The following is a 21067-nucleotide window of genomic DNA, read 5'->3' as shown; positions in this document are numbered from 1 at the left end:
TGCTTTCTTCTTATCAGCTCACATATCGTGACCATCTATCACTTCGCTCATCTTTCGATGCTGGACCACACATTGAGAAGAGAGAATTGTTATCATTCATTATCAATGCAGTTCAATCGTAATGGCGCTTTGGCCAATGCTTATGCAAAAAACGCCCTTAATGCGTTGCGCTGCTGAGCTCGCTGTTCGCTGTATCTTACACATATCCTGTCCTAGAGGCGAATCGCTCAGTCGTCGTCCTCACCAGACTCTTCTTCTTCCTCTTCCTTCTTCTTCTGCTCACGCTTCTTGCGGTCACCCTTCTTAGACTTGAGTTCCTTCTCCCACATCTTGTTTGCGGCGTCCTTGTCGAGGTCTGGGAAGACAATGTCGAAGACTTCCTTGTACCATTGCACGGGACGGCCTTCTATGCCTTCCTTGATGTTCTACGATGTGTCAGCAAATGCACTGTCTTTCATTAAAAGTGAGGAAACATACCTCAGGCAGCTCGAGCCAGTCGCTCATATTGTCGTGTGGGAAGATGACCGTCTTTGCGCCCGCTCTCCGTGCAGCGACAGTCTTTTCGCGTAATCCACCAATTCTCAGCACCTTACCAGTAAGAGTCAGTTCACCAGTCATGGCAACATCATCCCTGATCTTCTTGTCGAGTGCCAAACTGAGCATGCTGGTCGCCATGGTGATACCAGCGCTTGGTCCGTCCTTTGGTGTACCGCCTTCGGGGCAGTGGAGATGTATCCTGGCGTGCTCGAAGAACTTGTTCTTAGGGAATTCGCGGGCAAGAATGCTCTTGGCGAACGAGTAGGCTACGCTCGTCGACTCCTTCATGACGTCTCGAAGAGATCCACTGCGCTCAAGACCAGGTGTTGATGATGCTGAGAGTGCGTTCTGAAGGATGGACTCGATGTAGAGGGCTGAGCCACCCATTGATGTCCATGCTAGACCCATAGCAACACCAGGTGGCGTGAAGTCGTAGAGGCGATCTGAAGTGAAGATAGCTGGTCCAACGTAGTCCTTCAGATTGTCCTTGGTGATGGAAACGTGAACAGAGTCTGGAATCTTGAGCGCGACGCGCGGCTTCTCCGTTGTCTGCTCTTCGATGTTTTCTGGAGTCTCTTTGAGATCGCTCTTGTCCTTCTCCGATTCCTTCTGCGCAGCCTTGCCCTCCTCAGTAAGCGCAGCAGCTTCTGGGAGTGCATCTTCGCCTACGTCGGTGACAATCTTCAGTGCTGACTTGCGGTAAACCTTTTCGATGTGCTTCTTAAGATTTCGGACACCCGACTCGCGACAGTACTTGTTGATGAGTTCGACAATCGCGTCGTTCTCGAGAACGACATCAGCGTCCTTCAATCCGCTCATCTCCTTCGCTGCGGGTGACAGGTACTTCTCAGCAATGGCAATCTTCTCGTCGGAAACATAGCCGGATAGTCGGATCACCTCCATACGGTCGAGCAGTGGCTGGGGAATCGTCTCATCCATGTTTGCTGTGCATACGAACAGAACCTTTGACAGATCGACAGGTACATCCAGGTAATGGTCCAAGAAACTGTTGTTCTGCTCTGGGTCGAGCAGCTCGAGCAGAGCTGATGCTGGGTCACCGTGGTTGCTGTTGCGTCCGATCTTGTCGACTTCATCGATCAAGACAAGCGGGTTCTCAGTTTGACATTTCTTGAGAGCTTGGATGATACGTCCGGGTAGCGCACCAACGTACGTCCTCCGGTGACCCTTAATTTCTGCTACGTCGTACATACCACCGACACTGAAGCGGTAGTACTGGCGGTTCAGAGCGCGAGCAATGGACTTTCCGATCGACGTCTTACCCACACCTGGTGGACCAACCAAGCAAAGAATCTTTCCTTCAACAGTGCCGCGCAGTTTTCCAACAGCAATGAACTCTAGAATGCGGTCCTTGACGTCCTTCAGACCGTGGTGATCCTCGTCCAAGACTTCTCGCGCATGCTGGATACCGAAATTCTCCGCGCTACGCAAACCCCAGGGTAGCTGTGTAAGCCAGTCGAGGTAGTTGCGGGTGACGTTGAACTCTGATCCGTTTGGCTCCAGGCCCTGCAGCTTGCTCATCTCCTCTTCGAAGACCTTGCGCACGGCTTCAGGCATGGCGAGCTTGTTGGCCTTCTCGTTGAATTTCTCAATCAACTTATCCTTGCCATCCGATTCGATACCAAGCTCTCGCTTGATGCCTTTCATCTGCTCCATCAACATGTACTCGCGGTGCTTCTTTGTGACCCTGGCATTGACATCGTCGGCAACCTTCTTTTGCAATTCGGCGCTGATGAGTTCTTTCTTGAGTACTTCCAACGCCTTGCTAAGACGCTTCTCAATATCCATCTCTTCAAGCGCATCCTGAAGTTCGTGTGACTCAGCCTGTGCAACTGCAGCTGCGAAGTCAGCAAGCTTGACGGGATCTTCACCAACGTTCATGGTGGTATGAACGGAGAAGGTCGACACATGGTCGCGGAATAGCGGATTGAGCAGTGCGACGCCCTTGAATGTGTTGACAATCTCGTTGACCAAAACCTGGATTGTCTTGTTGGTCTTTAGATCGAATGGCTCCTCGACCATGTTCTCAACATCGGCAATGCTGACGTTGCGACCCTTGAGGATGGTGGGTACCAACGCTCCCTGAGCTGCCTTGGCCTCCTCTGTTGCCTCCTCAAAGCTAGCAACAACATCTCCCTTGTTTTGCGGGGCAGCTGCCTCAGGTTCTGGGGTATCCGCATTCTCGTCCAAAGTGCTTTCAGCCACCGATGGCTCCTCCTTGGCTTGCGGTGGCGACTTGAGCCCAGTCATCTTGATGCGGCGGTGTGGGTAGAGAACGCATGTCATGGCAAAGTTGTCATCGCCGCCTACAGGGAATGCGCTCGTGACCTGGCAAAAGGTTCCCACGTCGTATACCTCGCTGGGATCATGAATGACATCCTTGTCGGCAGTATCGTCCTTGAACATAAAGGCACCAATGTAAGGCTGTCCTCGCTTGACCATGTCCGCAATCGCTTGTCCAACTTCCCTATCTCTGATGGTGATAGCCTTATAAAACCCGGGGAATAGAGGGCGCTTGACGAGCGGTATCGCCATGACTTGAGGGTAGACATCGGGTATCGAAGGCTTGACAAGCGCTCTGTCGTTGCCCTTCCGTTTCTTGCCACCGCCATCACCGCCTGAACCACTTCCTCCTGCTGCGCTGCCTCGTCCAGAACTCGCTCGTGGGGGTATTGGCTCAGGCGCATCACTCTTGCCCTCGAGCTCTTCTGCTCTTTGCTGCTCCTTCAACTTCTTGGACTCTTCTGTTTCTTCCTCCTTCGCTTCCTCCTGCGGCTCCGGTGGCGCCTTCGAATCGTCTTCCTTTCGTCTACTCAAAGATGTGGAGAAGCTGCGGTATGCGAAGAGTGCCGCGGGCGGCGAGGAGCATCGTGTGTGTTGTCTTGCGACCAGAGATGCTGTGCATTGGGCAGGGAGATGTCGCGATGATGCTCTGGTAGTGATATTCCTAGCATTTGAGCGCGAGGCCTGGCGGAGGGCTGCCCGCCACGGCAAGCTCTGGCTCTGGAACATGACGATGGGACGTTATGCGGGCGTAGATAAAGGTAATACTATACAAAGAATGAAAAGAATGCACGCAGGATCACGTAGCACCCGTGTATTACCCACAAAGTATAATCAGGAGTTTGTGCGATGTACAATGAAGAATGACAGGTTGTAGTGGCGGCGTATGAATTGCTCAGCGACTTCCGAATCTCGACATCATCACCGCCCAAGCTCCTCCGATAGCCCCGATGGCAAAACCTCGGCAACACGCGACATTGCCATTCCCCCTTCCAATACCATCAATCTCTCAATCGCCCACCCATTCTGACATCAACATCAATCTGAATCCCTTCTCTAAAATTGTTCTCTTCATCCTGCGCACCCTCATTCATTGTGCCACACTTTGTAAAATTCCGACGTCGGCTTCTTTTCACGCTCGTCCGTCTACATTTCCAATCTAGTAGAACATCATCGAATCCAATAGAAAACAGCGAAGAACGCCCGCCCAGGATTGCTTACCAAGTACAATATATACGCGACTAATACATCTACTCCCGCAATCGCGCTAGGGCCATTGGTAGAGACATGCCTGGCCGTGTCGTCTGTTGACCTGAATTGCCAATTCGAGTATCGCGCGTGCATGCGTTATACTTTGTCTCGTAGACGTGCACGCCGAACACCAACTTGCTCAAGTTTTGGCCCGCGACGAAGCTCGATGCACTAGAGGGATGCCAGCCCCAGGACGCTTTGATTGTGGCCACACGCGTGGGCCATTGAGGTCTGGTACCGATCCAAATCGTCGCGAAACCCATCGCGTGCTCACGTGAGGGCACACGAGAGCGTTTTCCGAAGCCATGCCTTCGCGTATTTGCTGCACTAACTCGCGTATATGTCAACAAGATTCAAGCATCGGTTCGTCTTGGGCTATCTCGCTCATGAGATATTCTGAGCTAGCGCCAAGATCGTCACGGGTTGTGCTGCCGATAGCAATACGGAAAGGTCTGATAGTATCGAACGCTGCGTTTGAAAGATCGCACTACAGCTTCATGTTAAGTATATAAAAATGGATGGCTAGCATGATGTCACAGTTCGTATACCAAGACGGCGTTGCTCCAAGGCCGTCCTGTGCGATTTCGCCGAGATGGCGGCGACCAAAAAGCAGAACAACCGGTCTATCCGCAATTGGTAATCAACGATGGAGCGACAATTGGAAGAGAAGATCCACTAGTCTTCTCTTGGCTATCCCAAACTTTGCGTCAGTTAGTGGACGATCTTCCCACGCCAATGGTAAGTTTCACGGTATGGTCACGCTAACGTCATTGTGTTCCACTGATTTCAACGGTATGGGGTCCGGTCCGATGGCGAACGCTGTCACACGGTCAGCAAACGGTAACTACTGTGCTATGATATCACTTTTCATGTTCATCATACTGTTGTACTTTGTTGATGCAACAGTCTTCAGTTCACTTCAACCACGTCTCGAACTTCGTCTGCTCTATGGTCTACTAGCGTTTTAGCAGCGAATCATACACCATGTCAAATCCCTCATCACTCCATGAAGACAAAGGTATGGTACGTCCGTAATAGATCTGCAAACGCCTTTGCTAACATCCCTCAGACAGTGCATCTTTACCCCAGCGTAAGAGGGAAGCGCCAACGCGCATGAAAGATGGAAAAGAGGTTGAGCTACACACGTGGAATGGCTCTCAAGACCCCGACAACCCGTGCGTGCATCGTCTCATGGCCTGAATCAAACGCTGACCAAAATCAGGTTCAATTGGTCGACCAAGTACAAATGGTTCTTGACAATTACGGTCTGTTTTATCTCCATCTTAACGGGTCTCCCCGCTGGATCCTATGGTGCTGGTAACGAATGGATGGCAACTCGCTTCAGCGTTCAAAATGAACCTTTTCCCAATCTCTATTGGGCAACGTGCAGCTGGAACATGGGTGCTGCTCTTTTCCCACTTCTGTTCGTACCTTTGACCGAGAACACTGGCCGTATGCCCGGCTACTTCGTAAGTTATTGCATTGACGATATACAATAAGCCGTTCTGACAAATTGGAAGGTTGCGTACATCGTTTTCGAGTTGTTCTTGTTCGGCTCTGCCTTTGCTGACAACTTTGCAACGCTCGTTGTTACCCGATTTTTCGGCGGTGGTGCATCCTCGGTTTCCATCAACATTGTTGGTGGTAGCATCAGTGATGTATGGAAAGGTGACAAGGCTCGAAGTCTGCCAATGTCCATCTTTGGGTTCACGTCTGTCGCTGGTATCGCTCTCGGGCCGTTTATTGGTAGTGCAATTGTGCAGATTGGCTATCCGTCTACTGGACTGCAATCTCCATGGCGCTGGTGTGTATCTCCCCGTACTTGATTTACATCGCTGACACAGGTATAGGATCTACTATATTCAAATCATCTACAATGCCGCGCTCATCCCCGTCTTCTACATCATCCTCAAGGAGACCCGTGGCGACGTCATCCTGAAGAAGCGCGCTCAGAAGATTCGCAAAGACACAGGCCGCGAAGTCTATGCGGAATCCGAGCTCGATAAGCCTTCGATAGCCAGCCTACTCAAGGTCTCCTTCATGCGACCCACAAAGATGCTGCTCACCGAACCCGTCGTTACTTTCTTCACGCTATGGATCAGTTTCGCCTGGGGTATTCTGTTCCTGTTCTTTTCCTCGGTAGTACAAACTTTTAGTGCAAGCTACGGATTTGGCACCTTTCAGACTGGTAAGAACTGCTCATGCACGAACTGCATGTGAAACATATACTGACTCCGTACACGTACCTTTTAGGTATGATTCAACTAGCCATCACTGTCGGAGCGCTCATTGGCACACTCATCAATCCAATCCAGGATTGGTTGTATCTTCGAACTGCATCCAAGAACCAAGAACGTCCTGGGAAGCCCATCCCGGAGGGCCGTTTGTACACCAGTATCCCTGGCTCGCTGCTCTTCACTGCTGGTCTGTTCTTATATGGATGGACATGCAGACCCTCTATTCACTGGATTGTGCCTGCGATAGGAATCTGTATAGTGGGTGTAGGCATCTACTCGATTTACATGGGAGTAGTCAACTATCTCACCGATGCTTACGAAAAGTACGCTGCTTCTGCACTTTCCGCCGCATCCCTTGGTCGTAATCTGTTCGGCGCCTTTCTACCTCTGGCTTCCTACTCGCTTTTCCAGAACCTCGGTTTCGGCTGGGCAGGCAGTCTACTTGGCTTTGTTGGATTGGCACTGAGTCTGGTGCCGGTGGTACTCCTGATAAAAGGCCGTCAGATTCGGGCAAAAAGTCCGTTCATGTCCGAAGCTATGTTTGACGATGGCGACGACGACGAAGAGGCGGAAGGCAAGAAAGCTAGCCATAGTCATCGGGGTACTTTTGGACCAGCGGGTGTTGCTGGTGGACCGCCCGGTGGGGTGGACGATGCTGTTTAGAGCACAACACGAGCGATGTAAGAGAGGTCGCAACGTTTCAAGCAATCCTTGTTTATGGGTTGAGCTTTGGATCTGTGCAAGATATGGAAGGTGCTAACATAATTACCGAGACGATAAGATCAGGTCATGAGAATACAATAAAAACACAACAGAGGGCCGTGCCAGCAGAAAACCTAAAAGTGAGAAGGCCTCAAGCCTTCACAATACCGACGGTCTTCGTCGAGACGATCTTAGCTGGCGTCTGCAACAACGTCTGTTCATTTCCATTATCCGATCCTTCATCACCAGATACGTAGTCCGATGTACCAGCATCGGAAACTTCGTCGTTGGAGACTTCAGACTCGGAATGCTCGTCTTCCGATGCATTATCCTCGAAACCCTCATCTTCAGAGGAATCATGTTCCTCGATGTCGTCATCGCTTTCGGAAGGCTCATCTTCTGAATGTTCGTCCTCTGAGTGGTCGTCTTCCGAGTGGCCGTCATCAGAGTGCGCATCCTCGCAAGCATCGTGATCACCTTCCTTCTCCGCCCCAGCCTCGCTTTCGTTCCCCGACTCCACCGTCTTCTCCCCCGCACCGCCACGCATTCTCACCGCATCCTCATCCTGTCCCTTCCGATGTCTCCAGTCTTTATATTCATCGTCTGGCTCTGACATTTCCTCTGGCTCAGCCGCAAACACAATGGCCCCACCTCTCAGCCTCGGTCCGTCATGCTCGTCGAACTGCATCAAATCTGCAGGATCGCCCTCCTTCTTTTCCGAAGATGAAGACTTACGACCAAGTTTCCCAAGTGTGCGAGATGCAAACGAGGACTTGTGTTCTGGTTTTCCACGATCAGCGATCGAGTACGTACTACTCTGGCTATCCGCGGAAGCACGAAACTCAGCGCTAGATTTGTTGTTGTTGCGCTCGGGATGGCTGAGGCTTAGACGACTGTCTGAGCTGAGTCGACTGTCATTGCTGGAAGCGTTTGAGCGTCGCTGGGCTTGGGACCGGCTCTCGATGCTAGATGAGCCTGAGGATCTCTGAGTTGGCGCGAGAGAAACTTTGGGATCTTGAATAGAGGTGAATGGATTTTCTGGAATATCTCGAGAAGCGCGTCTTCCATTATGGTACTTGTAAGAACAGCCTGATGATGCTGATGTTTTGGAGCCATCCGAACGTCTTGCCGTACTGTCAGAGAATGGCTTTGCGACCTTACTTATTTCGCTACTGTCCACGTCTCCCTCATCAGTATCATCGTTACCGTTACCTTCAGCGATTGGAGCCATCGTTGCATTGATGTCTTGTCTTTTCCGGTCATTCATACTCATACTTCTTGACATGCCACTACGACTGCTGCTGGGCTTCTTCTCCGCTACAGAGTCGTTGGCACATGAAGTCTTATCATTAGCGAAAGTGTAAGCCCTCTTAGGAGATCGCGGGAGAGGCCTCTCGCGACTCTTTCGCGCACTTTCCGACTCGGTAGATGAATTCGATCTTCGGCTAGCGGACGGTCGTCGAGAGCGAGAACCATTTGTATTACACAGGTCTTCATCTTCTGTCTTGGTAACCCCTGCCAATGAGCGGGCTCTTTCTTCATTCTCCTGTCGTTTCTTTTCTTCAGACAGCTTCTGCTGTTCTGCCATGCGCTGGTTTTGCTCTTCTGCCTGTCTTCGCTCTTCTGCTTGACGTTCTTCTGCCTCCCGCTTCTTTCTGTCTGCCATCTGCTCCTTAGCTTCAAGAATCTTGCGGCGTGCCTCGGCTGCTCGGTCAAGCGGTTGAGGCAGCTTGATGATATCTGTGCCTATACTTTTTTTGCGCTTGACATATGACGCTGGCCTTTCGATATTCACATCGCTGGCATCGACGGCTGTGATCGTACTGTCGAAAGAATCCCGCTTGCTTGGGCGTTTTGCGACGTACGCAGACGAAACCTTGGCCTTTGCCCATTCTTTGGTACTGCTGCGAAGGTCGATATCCTGTAAGACATCGTTCTCAAAGTCTGCAGGCTCACGAAGTCTTTCCGGTGCTGTTGCGATCAGTGACTTCGACATCTTCTTCTCTACCTTGCGTCGCGAGGGTTGTAGCTCGCCCTTGTTAATCTTGTCCCATATGTTCGCCGCTGCTATTTGTGCAGAGTCGTATGCGGTATTTGTAGGCTCAGCCTTTGGAGAGTTCCGCGTTACTGTTCGCACAGGCTTTGGAGATACTAATCCGGGCTGATCTACCCTTGAGTTTCCGTAGCCATCTGTTGCAAAGTTCCATAGCCTTCCTGCATGTAAATCTTGTGTTTGAAACTCATCTAGCCCATTTTCTTTTCTTTTACCTCCTGTGGCATCCTTGGAAGATGAGAAGACCCGACCAGGCGGGCTAACGAGACCCTTGCCCCCTGTATACTCAATCTCAGAGATACGCGGAAGTGCTTTCGTGACAGGGGCGACATGTGTAGGGACTACGTTCTCGGGACCATACCACTGACCGCTCTGATACGTCCGGTCTGGAGGCTCGATATCGTGTAGTTGGATTGATGGTTGTTTGTGATGCTCGAGATTTTCGATGTGGCGGGTGCGCTCCACGTCTGGCACTGCGAAGCGCACGCGCTTGTATGCGTGATAAATGTAGTACGTGCCGAAAAGTGCTACAATGACTACAAAACTGACGATGATCGTGGGAATTATCGCTAGCGCCATGGTGTGCGAACAATAGTGCTTCTAGCAATGACTACGCTCAATAGGATGCCCGAATGAAGTTATGAAAATAAGATTTCAGAAAATGATGTGGGTTGGAGAGAAGCATCGAAGGGAGAATGCCAACATGGTCTTCACATATAGTCAGTGATGAAACTGTAAAATTCAATAGCCGTCGTAGCATGTAAAAGCACTTCATTACGTGGTGCAAACAGTTTCAATCCTCTTTGTTCAGTGGGAATACCCAGATATCTTCAATAAGAGATCCAAAATCTATTCAGCATTTCACGTGGCTTGCTCCAAGTGGCCCTTGAATGTTTTCAGGCATGTATCCCAAACCCACTGCGTAGCCATTTGCTTCTCACACTGGATGGCCAGTCCGACAGTCAAGTTCTACTCATGTGCCATCTCCATCAACTACTACTTGTGGGATTCTATCGTATTGTTCTTTCGTTCTAGCGTGACGAGCTTCACAGCCTGAGATGCAGCGAAGTGACACTCCGAATTGAGCGATTAATTTCTTTGCAGTAGAGCATAGTTTAACGTCGAGACTACATAGGCATGTAGCGGAGTCAAGCAAACGCCACGTATCACAGGTTGCATCTCTCTATGAGAGAAAAGTCGTGATTCTGGCGTTAACAATTTGCATCTATTGAATCTGACACTACCCTGCTGCGTGGAGACACCGCGTATTGGTTGAACCACCTATTCGTACCCTACACCTTTGGCTCACTTCTCCTCTGGTGGCCCTCGCGCCGAAGCGATAATACCGCTGGTGATGGAATCAGGAATCAGGTTGAAGACTGTCGATTGAATCTTGTTGTTCCAGCCAACTACACGAGCGGATTCGTTAGCTTCGTATACGTCCACCGCAACCTTCGCTACATCCTCAGGCTGATCGATGCCAACTTTGTCGATGGCACCTCGCGTTTCGCCATGCCCCTGCCCATCGAGATTGGTCGCAGTAATGCCCGGAACGACACAAGCTACTCGGACGCCGGTTTCAAGATTTTCTTGATGGACCGCTTGGGACCATGACATAAGGAATGACTTGCTAGCCGCATACATTGCCGTGTATGGAACTGCTTGGTACCCAGCAGTCGACCCGACATTCAAGATGCCACCCTTGCCTTGCTTTATCATTTCTGGCATGAAACGGAGGCTTAGATCAACGGCGGCACGGACCATAAGATCGACAGTAGCCAAAGAGGTGTCGGTCTCAGGGTTACGTGCGAAATAGTACTTCCTGGCGAAGCCCGCGTTGTTTACAAGTAGATCAACTGTCCAACCCCATTCTTGCACTTGCTTTTGTACATTTTCAGGGCCTTCTCGTTGGCTCAAGTCGGTTTTGATCGTGCGCACTGTCGTTCCTGTTGTAGAACCCTCAATCTCGCTGACTGTTTCGGCCAGTCTTCCTTCATTTTGAGCAACAAGAACCAGTCGACGGACACCTCTCTTCACGAGTTCTTTTGCGATTGCACGACCTATCCCAGAGGAGCCGCCGGTCACGAGTGCGGTCGTAGCGGAGTAGTCGATATCCTGCATGGTCGGGAATCCTCGATAGAGATTGCAATGTGATTTTGAGATATGCTGTTCGCTTTGTTCCAGGGACTTGGTGACAAACTGGAAGATATGAATTTTTTGAGAGCCGTTGAGGTGTAGATCGAGTAGAATGTGTTGTGACCTGCTGTCTGGATGTCTGACATGATGGTCATACTACGAAGGCTTTATAGCCTTGAGTCCATGGAACGAAGACAGCAGTCGGAGTCGCTTGCATCATAGAAATGTATGACGACGGACAGAGCGCTATCAACGCCACGATCTGTCTGATGGACAGGCATTGTAGTCCGCACCTACTGGTACCATGTACGCAGCTTTAGAGTAAGTAATGGTGTAGTGTTTCTGCATCTAGCAAGCTATTAGTCTTAGTCACCAAGGCTTGGCGCTCCAGGTGGCCGAATAGCTACTCACTAGATAGAGTCTAGCGAGGGGGTACGGCCGTATCGGCGTAACTGCCACTACACTTCCGACTTTCCAACGTACCTTGCATGACGTCGATATGTACCTCAGGTAATCTTGCAGCCATAGCTGGTAATGGTTTAGTACCTGAACTTGCGAGACAGGATAGCAGCTTAGCACAGTATGATTACAGGATGTCGTTGTTAGCATATCAGCGAACATAAGTATCGTCGTCAGAAGTCAGGAAAGAACAACGTAGGATAAGTAACATATACAATCAAGACATGCCAATGAAGAAGACAGATAAGTACGGTATTTTTGATGTTTGCATTATATTATGTATTTACATAAAAATAGTAGAAGCACTGGTATCGTCTTTACACAAACGATTTAGATACTCCTCCCATCAGCAACTTCCTAAGTGCAAGTACCCGATCCGCTCTGGCAACCGGAACCGCAGTGTCCAGAGGTAGATCCGCACCATCCGTACTGCGAGCAGCAGTTGCCGAATGTCGAGCCAGCACAAGTAGCACCTCCCTGAGATCCGCAAGTACCATCAGTAGAGACCTTCTTGGCTGGGGTGGAAGGAGCTGGCGCAGGGGTGGTTGAGCCACCGCCAGTGCAAGTACCGAAGGCAGAGTTGCAGCCGGCGCTGCAGTGGTCAGCGGAGGATCCACACCATCCGTACTGAGAGCAGCAGTTGCCGAAAGTAGATCCAGCACACGTTCCCTTGCCGGAGCCGCACGATCCATCAGTGGAAACAGGGGTGCTGCCACTACCGCCGCCAGAGGTAGGAGGAGGGGTGGTAGAGCCACCACCCTCGCCGGAAGTGCGGTACCAGTTCGCCTCAGGCTCGCCCATGCACTCACCCATGGTAACACCACGGTAGCCCTTGGACTTGAGGTATGAAAGCATGTATCCGGTGAGGTTGAGAGCAGTCTGCTCATGAATATCGTGGCCAATAGCAAGACGGGAGCCAGTGGTGGGACCACCGGCTGTGGAGTCAAGAATCCTCTTGAAGTTATCCTTGGCGACCTGGATGTTGGAGAGTTGGTTGTAGTCATCCGTGTCCAAGTCGAAGTAGCTGACGACGTATCCCAAGTTCTTCAATACAGTCTGGCAGGCGGTGTTGCAAGACGAGTAAGGAGGACGCATGTATGTAGGGTACTTTCCGATAATGTTGCGGATGGCCATCTCGTTCTTGACCATCTGGTCGTAGCGTTGCGCATCAGTGATGATGCTGAGATCCTGGTGGGACCATGTGTGGGATGCGACTTGGTGGCCCTCGGCAACCATGCGCTTGATCACGTTGGACCATTGCGCTGTGCTGTCAATGGCGCCCTTGCCAAGGTTGATACCAGTCACGAAGAAAGTAGCCTTAAAGCCAGCAGCAGCGAACTGGTCGAGGACGCGGTCGGTGTAAATGTATGGACCGTCGTCGTAGGTGATGGCGACTGTTCCAGCCTTCTTGCAGGCATAGACACCGCCACCTCCGTATGCGACATTGCCCTTTTGGGGACGAGGGTCGTTGCGTGTGCTAGCTCCACCGGGAGTTTTGTTGGCATCGCAAGCTGGGCCGAAGTCAATCAAGCAGTCGGGAGCCTGGCAGTGATCTTTCGAAGTTCCGCAGTATCCCTTTTTCCCGTTAGCATCCGCATGTATCGAAGATTGAAGACCAACATACGGCACCAGAGCAGCAGTACCCTGTAGCACACTTGGCATTGCCAAAGCTAGGTCCACAACGTCCGTTTTGACCACCTTGGCGGGTTTCCAACAGGCCACCCCTGGGCGTAGCAGGGTGTCGAAGCGTACGGGCAGCAACGGGAGCCTTGAAGTCATCGAGCAAGTCTCTGGGTAGGCCAAAAATCTTAGGTGCTCCTGGGACTCCACCGTGAGCTGCCACCAAAGGCGCCACCACACTGACAGCAAAGACGTCTGTGAAACGCATCTTTCAGAGAATTATAATTAAGAATAAGACTGGTTTCAAAAGTCGGAAAGCGAGAGACAGCTGCCAAAGAAAAAAAGATTGGCAAAGCGAGTGACTGATAAAGACCGCAGTCAGGATGAGGCGTAAGAAAACGAAACAAAAGGAGGATATATGTACTTATGTACGCCAACCCCAGACACGCATCTCGACCCATCGATAGAAAAACACCGGAGAGGCACGACGTTTCTGGCAACTAATGAGCGCGCGGACTAGGGATCGCAGATCAAACAGTGTGCATTGTAGCCAAGACGTGCTTGCGCCGGGCAACAGGTGATGAGCACGAATACGAAGGAGACGGCGGGCGTGGCATTCGGGTGGATGCTGGGAAGATTCCCACATGGGCGGCGCCGAAAGCACGTCTACCGCACTCTGCCGACGCGATTGGAACAGCCACTGCTGCCACAAACTCCCCAACAACGCAGAGCTACCATGGGCAATACTGCCGAACGACCGGGCAGCCGCAGCTGTCACGCTGTCATGCATGTTGAGCAAGGACCAGACGCGATGATAAAGGCGTTGAAGAAGCAATCTGAGACTGCACAATGGCGCAGCTTGGCTACAACAGGCCGACTGTTTGGGATTGAATTAGGGGAAATTCATGGTACCGAAGTCTGCCAAGGATCGGGAGCATGCAATGGCGGAACCAAGACTTGCCCAGACACACCTAGCGAGGCTGGGCTGATCTAAAAACAGATCGGCACGCATGGTGTCGACTCGAGAATTTTGTCTTAATCCGGTAATACTCAATTGCTATTTGCGTTTTGACTTTTGCGATTTCGCGATTTCGCAACTTTGAGTTTCGGGGGTTTGAAAGTGTGGGAGGAATCCGGGGAAGAATGATGTAATGCGGCAGTTGGATCGGGAGAGTAGCGATACCATCGAATGGGGTAAGCGCACTGGCGCTGAAAAGATCTCACGATCTTTTCCTGTTGGTCAGCCCTAATGCTGGCTGGCGGATTTTCATGCCTTCTGGTCGTATCGTCAAGATTAGCTCGAATGATTTTGCACGTCTACTGCACACCGGTGTAGGTATCAATACTCTACTCTCGTATCACTACTTGGCTTTCCCCGCTCGCCCTCTTCCCCGTCCACTCCCTCTCCCTTTGCCACTACCGCGTCCTCGTGTTGCAGCCTTCTTCCTTGGCGAGTTGCGCTCAGTCATGTCCGTCATATCCGTCTCGTCATCGCTTCCTTCGGCAAAGAAGTGGCTCTTGACTTGTGCGTCACTTTTCCTGGCAGCCTTACGCCTTGGCGCTGAGCGGGTGGAAGGCGGTGGTGTTGGCGGATCCGAGGGCGCATCAGAGAGCGCATCATCGTCAGACCCTGAATCTATTACCTTAGATTTACGTTTCCGTGCGGATACTGTCGCAGTCTTTGCTCCGCGGCCACGTGGACGACCGCGACCACGGGCTGAAGCTGTGGCGGTTGACTTGCGGCGAGTGGTCTTAGGTTTGACTTCTTCTTCTTCGTCTTCTTCGATCTGTTCGTCTTCTTGAGCCTGTGGCGCGTCCATATCATCGTCCGCATCGTCATCCGAATCTCCACCAGATTCACTAGGCGGCTGCTGCAACGCCTGTGTGAGCGAGATCGGTGTGCGATATGTGCTGTCCGCCACGGATACGCGGGGTACATCCTTCTTCTCACCGTGATCGATAGTGAGATCGCCATGTTCAGGATCGTCTTGGCTTGCTGACAGGAACCCACCAGCCGTGTCATAATCTTGTTGTGCCGTTTGGGGCGCTCTTTCAGGCACGAAGCCACCACCAGAAGCTGCATCGTCGTCGCGCATGAAGCCACCTTCGAAATCTGTGTGATTCTGGAACACCTCCCACTGCGGCTTCTTTTCCGTGGTGTCTTCCTCCTTGTGTAGTACCACCTTTTCCCTCGCTGGCAATTCGACATCCTCTCCGTACTCTTCTCTCATCCTGTCCACAATCCTCAGACCGCTTGCGAACTTCCTCCATAAACCCAACAAGAACTTCTCCCTCTTGTCTCTCTCCTTTTTCTGCTTTTCCGCTTCTTCAATCTCCCAAGCATCTATGAGCATATCCTCGTTTTCTTCCGCAATCACAACTCCAGTTATGACAGGTACAGCACGCTGCTTGCCAAACTCGAATCCGGTACACGCTTCCGCGTAATCGATGTTGAGCTTGCGACATATGCGCGCCGTCCCTTTGAGTGGGATATGAATAGCGCCTTTCGGCACCATGGTGGGTACATAAACGTCAATGTTTCCGTACGAGTTGCGTGGGATCTGGCCATCAACGATTGGGTCAGGAATGATCCAGTCGGTTTGCGCTTTGGAGTAGAGCCCTTGTTTTACTTTGCCGCCTTCGATGCGTTCGCGTTCTTCAATCTCGCGTTTGCGAGTCACTGTGACAGCACGCATAGGCACAAGCTTGAGAGGCTGCTGACCTTCCAGTACTTCGCGGCCCTCCTTGTGCCAGGATTCTTGGGTCTTGCAATTCACAATATCCTTCCTGAGATATACGGGCTCTGACTTCTCGTTGTCGCCTTTGCCAGTGACGAAGTGTCGAACAATCTTCGCACCGGGTTTGAGTGCTTCTTCACGACGGAGGTGACGCTCGAGCACGTATTCAGCCGAGTTCTTATAGCCCTGTAGCGTCTCCTTGCCGCCCTCTTCATCCATGTCTTTCTTCTTCTCTGGCTCTTGAGGAACAAGGTCGCCCTCGTCCTCAACTTCATCCCATGGTTGACGCTTGTCGTGAGGCCTGGCATAGGGGCGCAATAGCGACTTGACCCAATCCCATTCTTCCCATCGCTTGACCTTTCCACGTTTGTTGTGTATCGGTACTTTTTCGGTTGGCATGCGGAAGCCTTTTGTCCGACCAGGCCACTGGCGTTTTGGTAGATAGCGTGTCGTGACATCTTTGGCTGTGCCATCAGAAGAGAAGGCGATAAGGTAAGCTAATACCTGTCTCGCTTTGTCGGCCGCCGCACCACGAGCGTAAAAGTCGGCGAGCTTGTCTGGAGAAGCCGCGCTTGCTATGATCGTCTTAGGAAGCGGCGATACTGATATCGGAGTATGTGTCAGGTGTGAGATAGCTTCTGTCCAGTATGTCGGGTATGGCAGCTCTTCGCTGTAGTTGCGTGACTTTGGCGATTTCTTCGCTGGCCTTTCGTCTTCAGAGTCAGAAGAGATGGATATGACACTGCTTAGATCGCTACTGTCATCCATATCAACATCAGTAGATGCTGCTTTCTTCTTTGTAGCCGAACCAGATTTCGCTTTGCTGTTTGTTGCTGCTGATTTTTGCGGAGTCTCCTTATCGGCAGGCTTTGCATCCTTCAGCTTTTCAAGGTTCTTAGCCTTGCTTTCTTCACTCTGACTCCAGCCAAAACCAACAGGTTGTAGACTGACTACCATACGGGCCTCAATGCCTAGGCCTCGTAACAGAGCCGTAAACAGTTGTTCTCCCAAGTCTCTGCTTCCCTCACATTTACGAGCCCTATCGCGAAAAGCATCTAAACTCTCGACTCGCTCTCCGAAAGTATCTGGATGATCCGGATCATCTCTCCAAGCATTAATCTCGGCTTCTAGTGTCGATGGCGACAGGTAACCACGTTTGCGTAAGCTCGGGGCTGTGACTTGGAACTTGGACTTCCAATACGCAGAAACATATCTTAGTAGGCGAAGTAGAGGATCTCCAGCTGACAAGTTCGGAGTTTTCGGTTCGAGTGGCTCGGATGTCGCGCCCCAATCGCGCCCTTTCTTGTCGCCTTTGTTGCCAACCTTGCCTTTTCCCAGGAGCGTTGCCTTCTTATCCTCGCGAACAGAGGATCGCTTCTGCGGGCTCTCGTACACCTTGACGCCGTTCTTCCCACTGTCCTTCCACTTCCCTTTCTTGTCTTTCGTCACTTGCTTGGACGGAGGACTTGGTGCCTTCTGCACGACGACGCGACTAGGCCCATCTGTGATGCCTGCATCACTCCAGTATTTCTCCAGTTCGCGCCAGCACCCGGCCGACATGCCTTCGACAAGTATCGTCTGCACTTGCTTGTCCTGTATCCAAGCGTTCCTTATGAGGTTGTGGTACATCAGGTACTGTACGTGCATGCAATGCGTGACGCTCCGTATCTGCCGCTGGACCTTGGATGGCCCTTTCTTCCCATCAGACTTTGTATCAAAGGCGGTCTTCGGTGCGGCAGATAAGGTGAGGGCGATATCGCCGGTAATGACAGGCGCAGGACCATGGTCTGGTTTCGTATGGTGATGCGCACCGAGAGCGTCTTCCCAATCATCGTCCTCGCTTTCATCACTATCACCACCAGCCTGCGCTTTCCCTTTCCCTTTGCCCTTGCTCGCGCCATTTAGCGGAACATCTTCAAAGTCATCCTCACTGCTCTCCGGCTCCGACAATTCGCTGTCGTCATCTTCTTGTTCCAACAAAGCTTTTGTTTGCGACAGCGTCCGCTTGACTTTGGGCGGCGCGTCCAGTGTCTGGAAGACGGACTCCTTGCCTTTACGAGCGGGTGCAGAAGGTTTACGGGCCCGCGCACGCTTCGGCGGCGGTTCTAGTTGAGGGGAGGCGGATCGCGAGCGCTTTCGAGAGAGTATTGGCGGCATTGCAGCGCCTATTTTTCTTTACTATCGTGACATAGGCACAAAGGTGATGCGGTTTGTTTGTGGCAGTTGAGGCGCGATGGCTGGAATGATGACGCACTTTCCCCTGTCGCAATTCCGATCTGGCGGGACGATCTCGTGCAAGGATCTCCCAATCGCGTGGCGCCCTTTCGCGTTGTCACGAGCGTCACGCGTCGTGCGTCATACTAGGCCCTCGCGACGTCCAAGTTCTAGCACTGACATTCTGCTACTCTAATTGCGGGTCAAGTTTCACACGGATATTCATTGTTTGTTCACTAGCTCCGATCAACACCGATCCGTCCTACGAGTGTGGTAAAAGTCGATGACCCTCCTCAGACCTTCTTCCACAATATCCCTATCTAATGAAAATAGAAAGCGGAAGTTGCCTGGCTTCTCATCATGATACGCTTGTCCAGCTGACATCTCCACGCCATGATCGTAGAGCGCTTGTTTCAACGCATCCTCTGCCTCCCAAGTCGGGCTGTGTAGACATGCTGAGAGATCAATCCAGAGGAAGAAACCAGCATTACTTAGGCGCGGAAACAAGTCAGTCACTCGTCCCATAGGATGCTCAGGGAAAGTAGAGTCTACTTACGCGTCACGATCAAAAGGAATCCCTGCCTTGTTGAGTCCCTCGGCCACAAGTTCATGGTTTTCACGCAACACCCTCGCGCTCTTCGTCAGAAATTGTGTGTGCCACTCTTCGTCCTCAAGTATGGTCGTGGCAATAGCATCAGTCATTGGCGAGGCGCCGTGAAACCGTCTGCGAACACAAGAGAATCAGTGTCTTGGCCGCCCCTCGAATTCCCGTATACGTACGCTAGAGACTGAACAGCTTGTCCCAGTTCTTTGTTTCTTGTGATTAAACACCCGAGTCTCAAGCCAGCGACAGCAAAATCCTAACCCGCAACATCAGCGCTGAGAATATCACTTCAGTGGAATGTCACTTTACCTTTGACATTCCGTACATTACATGAACAAGTTTCTCGTCAATGATACCTTTCACATCAACGGAGAGTATTGACGTAAATTCTGCATAGGCCGAACTCGTGCCATACACCGATTGAGCATATATTTCATCGCTGATAAGATGTATGCTCTGCTTTTCGCAGAAGCGGAGGATGGCCTCTAGAGTTTCACGGGGATAACACCGGCCTAGAAAGACAAGTCAGTCCTGCTTTTCCTCCATGACAGATAGGACTTTTACCGAGTGGATTATGTGGATTGGATAGAATAAGTGCCTTTACTTTAATCCCATTTCGGCCAGCTTCTTCAACAGCACGCTCGTATTGTTCAACTGCCGCAGTAGTAAACTGGTCTTTGCCATCGAAAGGGGCATACACCAACTTGCAGCTGGTACAAGTTAGTAGCTGCGAAGAAAGTTTCGTGCTTTGGTAACGTTTGTACTCACTTGGACATGCTCGCCATATCAGGATAGAAAGATCCGTATATCGGCATACCAAGAAGCAAACCATCAGTCTCTCCGTCTGTCATACATAGAGACAAAATGTCATTCAACGCAGTCACACCACTAACAAAAGATACTTGATCGATTGTTACAGCTGAAACGGGCGAGAAACGCTTGTTAATGAACACAGCCATCGCTTGTCGTAGGCGCTTGGATCCAAATGGGCCGTCATGATAGGTCAAGGTGTCGGGCTCAAGGCTCGGAATACACTAAGTGGTGTTTAGAATACAGTTCCTCCATGTGATACTGAGGGCTGACCTTGGTCTTTATGTAGTCTAGGACCTCTTCTCGCATGAGCAACTATCGACCATCAGCGTTAATACTCGGAATATCACAGCAATTCCAATCAACTCAGACTAACGTTTTCCGCATTGCTGAAAGACACTAAACCTGTTGGGTGTTTGGTCTTGTCATAGAGATGGCCACGATTTTTGGTGTAGCCTGCAGCCAGATCCAAGGCCGCATATCTGCGACCACGATTAGACAGCATGTTCAATAGGACAGGTTTGGGGTTCCGAAACACCGAGTTGCAGTGTGGCTGTGTTCACGAAAGAGCGTCGCATGTGAAGCTTCGACTTGCAACGCGGGGCAGCAGTCGCCGCGTGCAAGCCATTCTTGAGCACAGAGTATACATCATGGTACCTGCCTAATTTGTCAAGTTTACAGAAGGCTGTGATTCAAAGGGCGCAGCGCGCTGGAATGGCTGTCCCCACCCACAATAGTGGGTGCTATGGTGGAGCCTTGCTTACCGGTCCTTGTTCGACGGACGCCTGGGAGGCCGCCCACCGTGAACATGGCAGAACGCCTGAATGGCCGATTGGACGTGAAATGCGTGTGCAATGTACAGTATGCGCTATCGTTGTCAGAAGAGGTTAAACCTCTAATCTGCCTCATCAAGCTGCGATATGAATAGTAACAACCACAGCTGAAGTGGCTGCCTTGTTTCGTTCTGAAGTCGTGGCGTGTTGGATCATGCGCAGACTCCAGAGGAGTCGCGTTGTTATATATCGAGCACGTCTCCTCAGCCTGAGCGAAATGCAGCTTGAATCTCTTGAGTTCCTTATAATCCTTCTGATCATTAATAATGATGTTAGACGTCTACTTGTATCTTTTGAGGGCTCGTGGATGTTCGTGTTACCACCCAGTCGTCAGAGCACATTCAACAGCCTCCCGAGGTCGAGAAGCAGAAGCTGTTATGATGCAATGCATCCAAGGGCTGCATAAGACTATGTGAGCGATAGCTCAAGAGCTGCAGTTGAGTTGCAGATTTTGGAGATTGCGAAGTTCGACCGCAAGCGCGATGACACGAGTGCACGTGAAAGGAAAAGCAATCACGAGCACTGGTAAAGCTCAAAGTTGCTACTAGGAAACTAACAAACTAACAGTCTTC

The 21067-nt window shown here is 51.1% G+C and overlaps 7 protein-coding genes across 7 annotated transcripts; 1 reads left to right on the top strand and 6 right to left on the bottom strand.

Moving 5' to 3' along the window:
* Positions 1 to 227: 227 nt before the first annotated feature.
* Positions 228 to 3567, bottom strand: CC77DRAFT_927288 (ATP-dependent protease La; the record flags this gene model as incomplete). The annotated part of the gene is made up of 2 exons (XM_018533985.1): positions 228 to 425; positions 478 to 3567. The coding sequence occupies 2 exons, from the start codon at positions 3565 to 3567 to the stop codon at positions 228 to 230; spliced, it is 3288 nt and encodes a 1095-aa protein (XP_018390097.1).
* Positions 3568 to 4824: 1257 nt separating this feature from the next.
* CC77DRAFT_1005632 (MFS multidrug transporter-like protein) lies at positions 4825 to 6989 on the top strand (the record flags this gene model as incomplete). The annotated part of the gene is made up of 7 exons (XM_018523366.1): positions 4825 to 4827; positions 5050 to 5107; positions 5159 to 5264; positions 5312 to 5558; positions 5610 to 5893; positions 5940 to 6202; positions 6343 to 6989. The coding sequence occupies 7 exons, from the start codon at positions 4825 to 4827 to the stop codon at positions 6987 to 6989; spliced, it is 1608 nt and encodes a 535-aa protein (XP_018390096.1).
* Positions 6990 to 7179: 190 nt separating this feature from the next.
* On the bottom strand, positions 7180 to 9660 carry CC77DRAFT_1057872 (hypothetical protein; the record flags this gene model as incomplete). Its single annotated transcript, XM_018528070.1, has 1 exon — positions 7180 to 9660. One exon carries the CDS (start codon positions 9658 to 9660, stop codon positions 7180 to 7182), a length of 2481 nt encoding a protein of 826 aa, XP_018390095.1.
* Positions 9661 to 10316: 656 nt separating this feature from the next.
* Positions 10317 to 11537, bottom strand: CC77DRAFT_1017027 (NAD(P)-binding protein). Its single transcript, XM_018524328.1, has one exon. The coding sequence runs from the start codon at positions 11200 to 11202 to the stop codon at positions 10387 to 10389; it is 816 nt and encodes a 271-aa protein (XP_018390094.1). The 5' UTR covers positions 11203 to 11537; the 3' UTR covers positions 10317 to 10386.
* A 496-nt stretch (positions 11538 to 12033) lies between these two features.
* On the bottom strand, positions 12034 to 13564 carry CC77DRAFT_1057870 (chitin binding protein; the record flags this gene model as incomplete). Its single annotated transcript, XM_018528069.1, has 2 exons — positions 12034 to 13251; positions 13301 to 13564. 2 exons carry the CDS (start codon positions 13562 to 13564, stop codon positions 12034 to 12036), a joined length of 1482 nt encoding a protein of 493 aa, XP_018390093.1.
* Positions 13565 to 14657: 1093 nt separating this feature from the next.
* On the bottom strand, positions 14658 to 20167 carry CC77DRAFT_1005628 (Rad4-domain-containing protein; the record flags this gene model as incomplete). Its single annotated transcript, XM_018523365.1, has 9 exons — positions 14658 to 18199; positions 18515 to 18738; positions 18805 to 18972; positions 19029 to 19108; positions 19162 to 19364; positions 19417 to 19562; positions 19621 to 19886; positions 19936 to 19977; positions 20039 to 20167. 9 exons carry the CDS (start codon positions 20165 to 20167, stop codon positions 14658 to 14660), a joined length of 4800 nt encoding a protein of 1599 aa, XP_018390092.1.
* CC77DRAFT_539720 (hypothetical protein) lies at positions 20022 to 21008 on the bottom strand. The gene is made up of 3 exons (XM_018532074.1): positions 20816 to 21008; positions 20427 to 20748; positions 20022 to 20319 (listed from the first exon to the last, which is right to left on the bottom strand). Exons 1-3 carry the CDS (start codon positions 20834 to 20836, stop codon positions 20222 to 20224), a joined length of 441 nt encoding a protein of 146 aa, XP_018390091.1. The 5' UTR covers positions 20837 to 21008; the 3' UTR covers positions 20022 to 20221.
* Between the last annotated feature and the right edge of the window lie 59 nt (positions 21009 to 21067).

Source organism: Alternaria alternata (assembly GCF_001642055.1).
Source record: "Alternaria alternata strain SRC1lrK2f unplaced genomic scaffold CC77scaffold_3, whole genome shotgun sequence".
NCBI lineage: Eukaryota > Fungi > Ascomycota > Dothideomycetes > Pleosporales > Pleosporaceae > Alternaria > Alternaria alternata.
Note: the sequence above shows the minus strand (reverse complement) of the source record. Positions and strands in the feature narration are given on the sequence as shown.

Bases quoted from the DNA above. Each gene is read 5' to 3' on its own strand.
- CC77DRAFT_1017027 (XM_018524328.1), bottom strand. From the start codon at position 11,202: ATGCAGGATATCGACTACTCCGCTACGACCGCACTCGTGACCGGCGGC.
- CC77DRAFT_539720 (XM_018532074.1), bottom strand. From the start codon at position 20,836: ATGTGCTCTGACGACTGGGTG. The intron at 20,749-20,815 runs GTAACACGAACA...ATTAATGATCAG, and splicing joins TGTGCTCTGACGACTGGGTG to AAGGATTATAAGGAACTCAA. The intron at 20,320-20,426 runs GTAAGCAAGGCT...CAAATTAGGCAG, and splicing joins CGTCCGTCGAACAAGGACCG to GTACCATGATGTATACTCTG.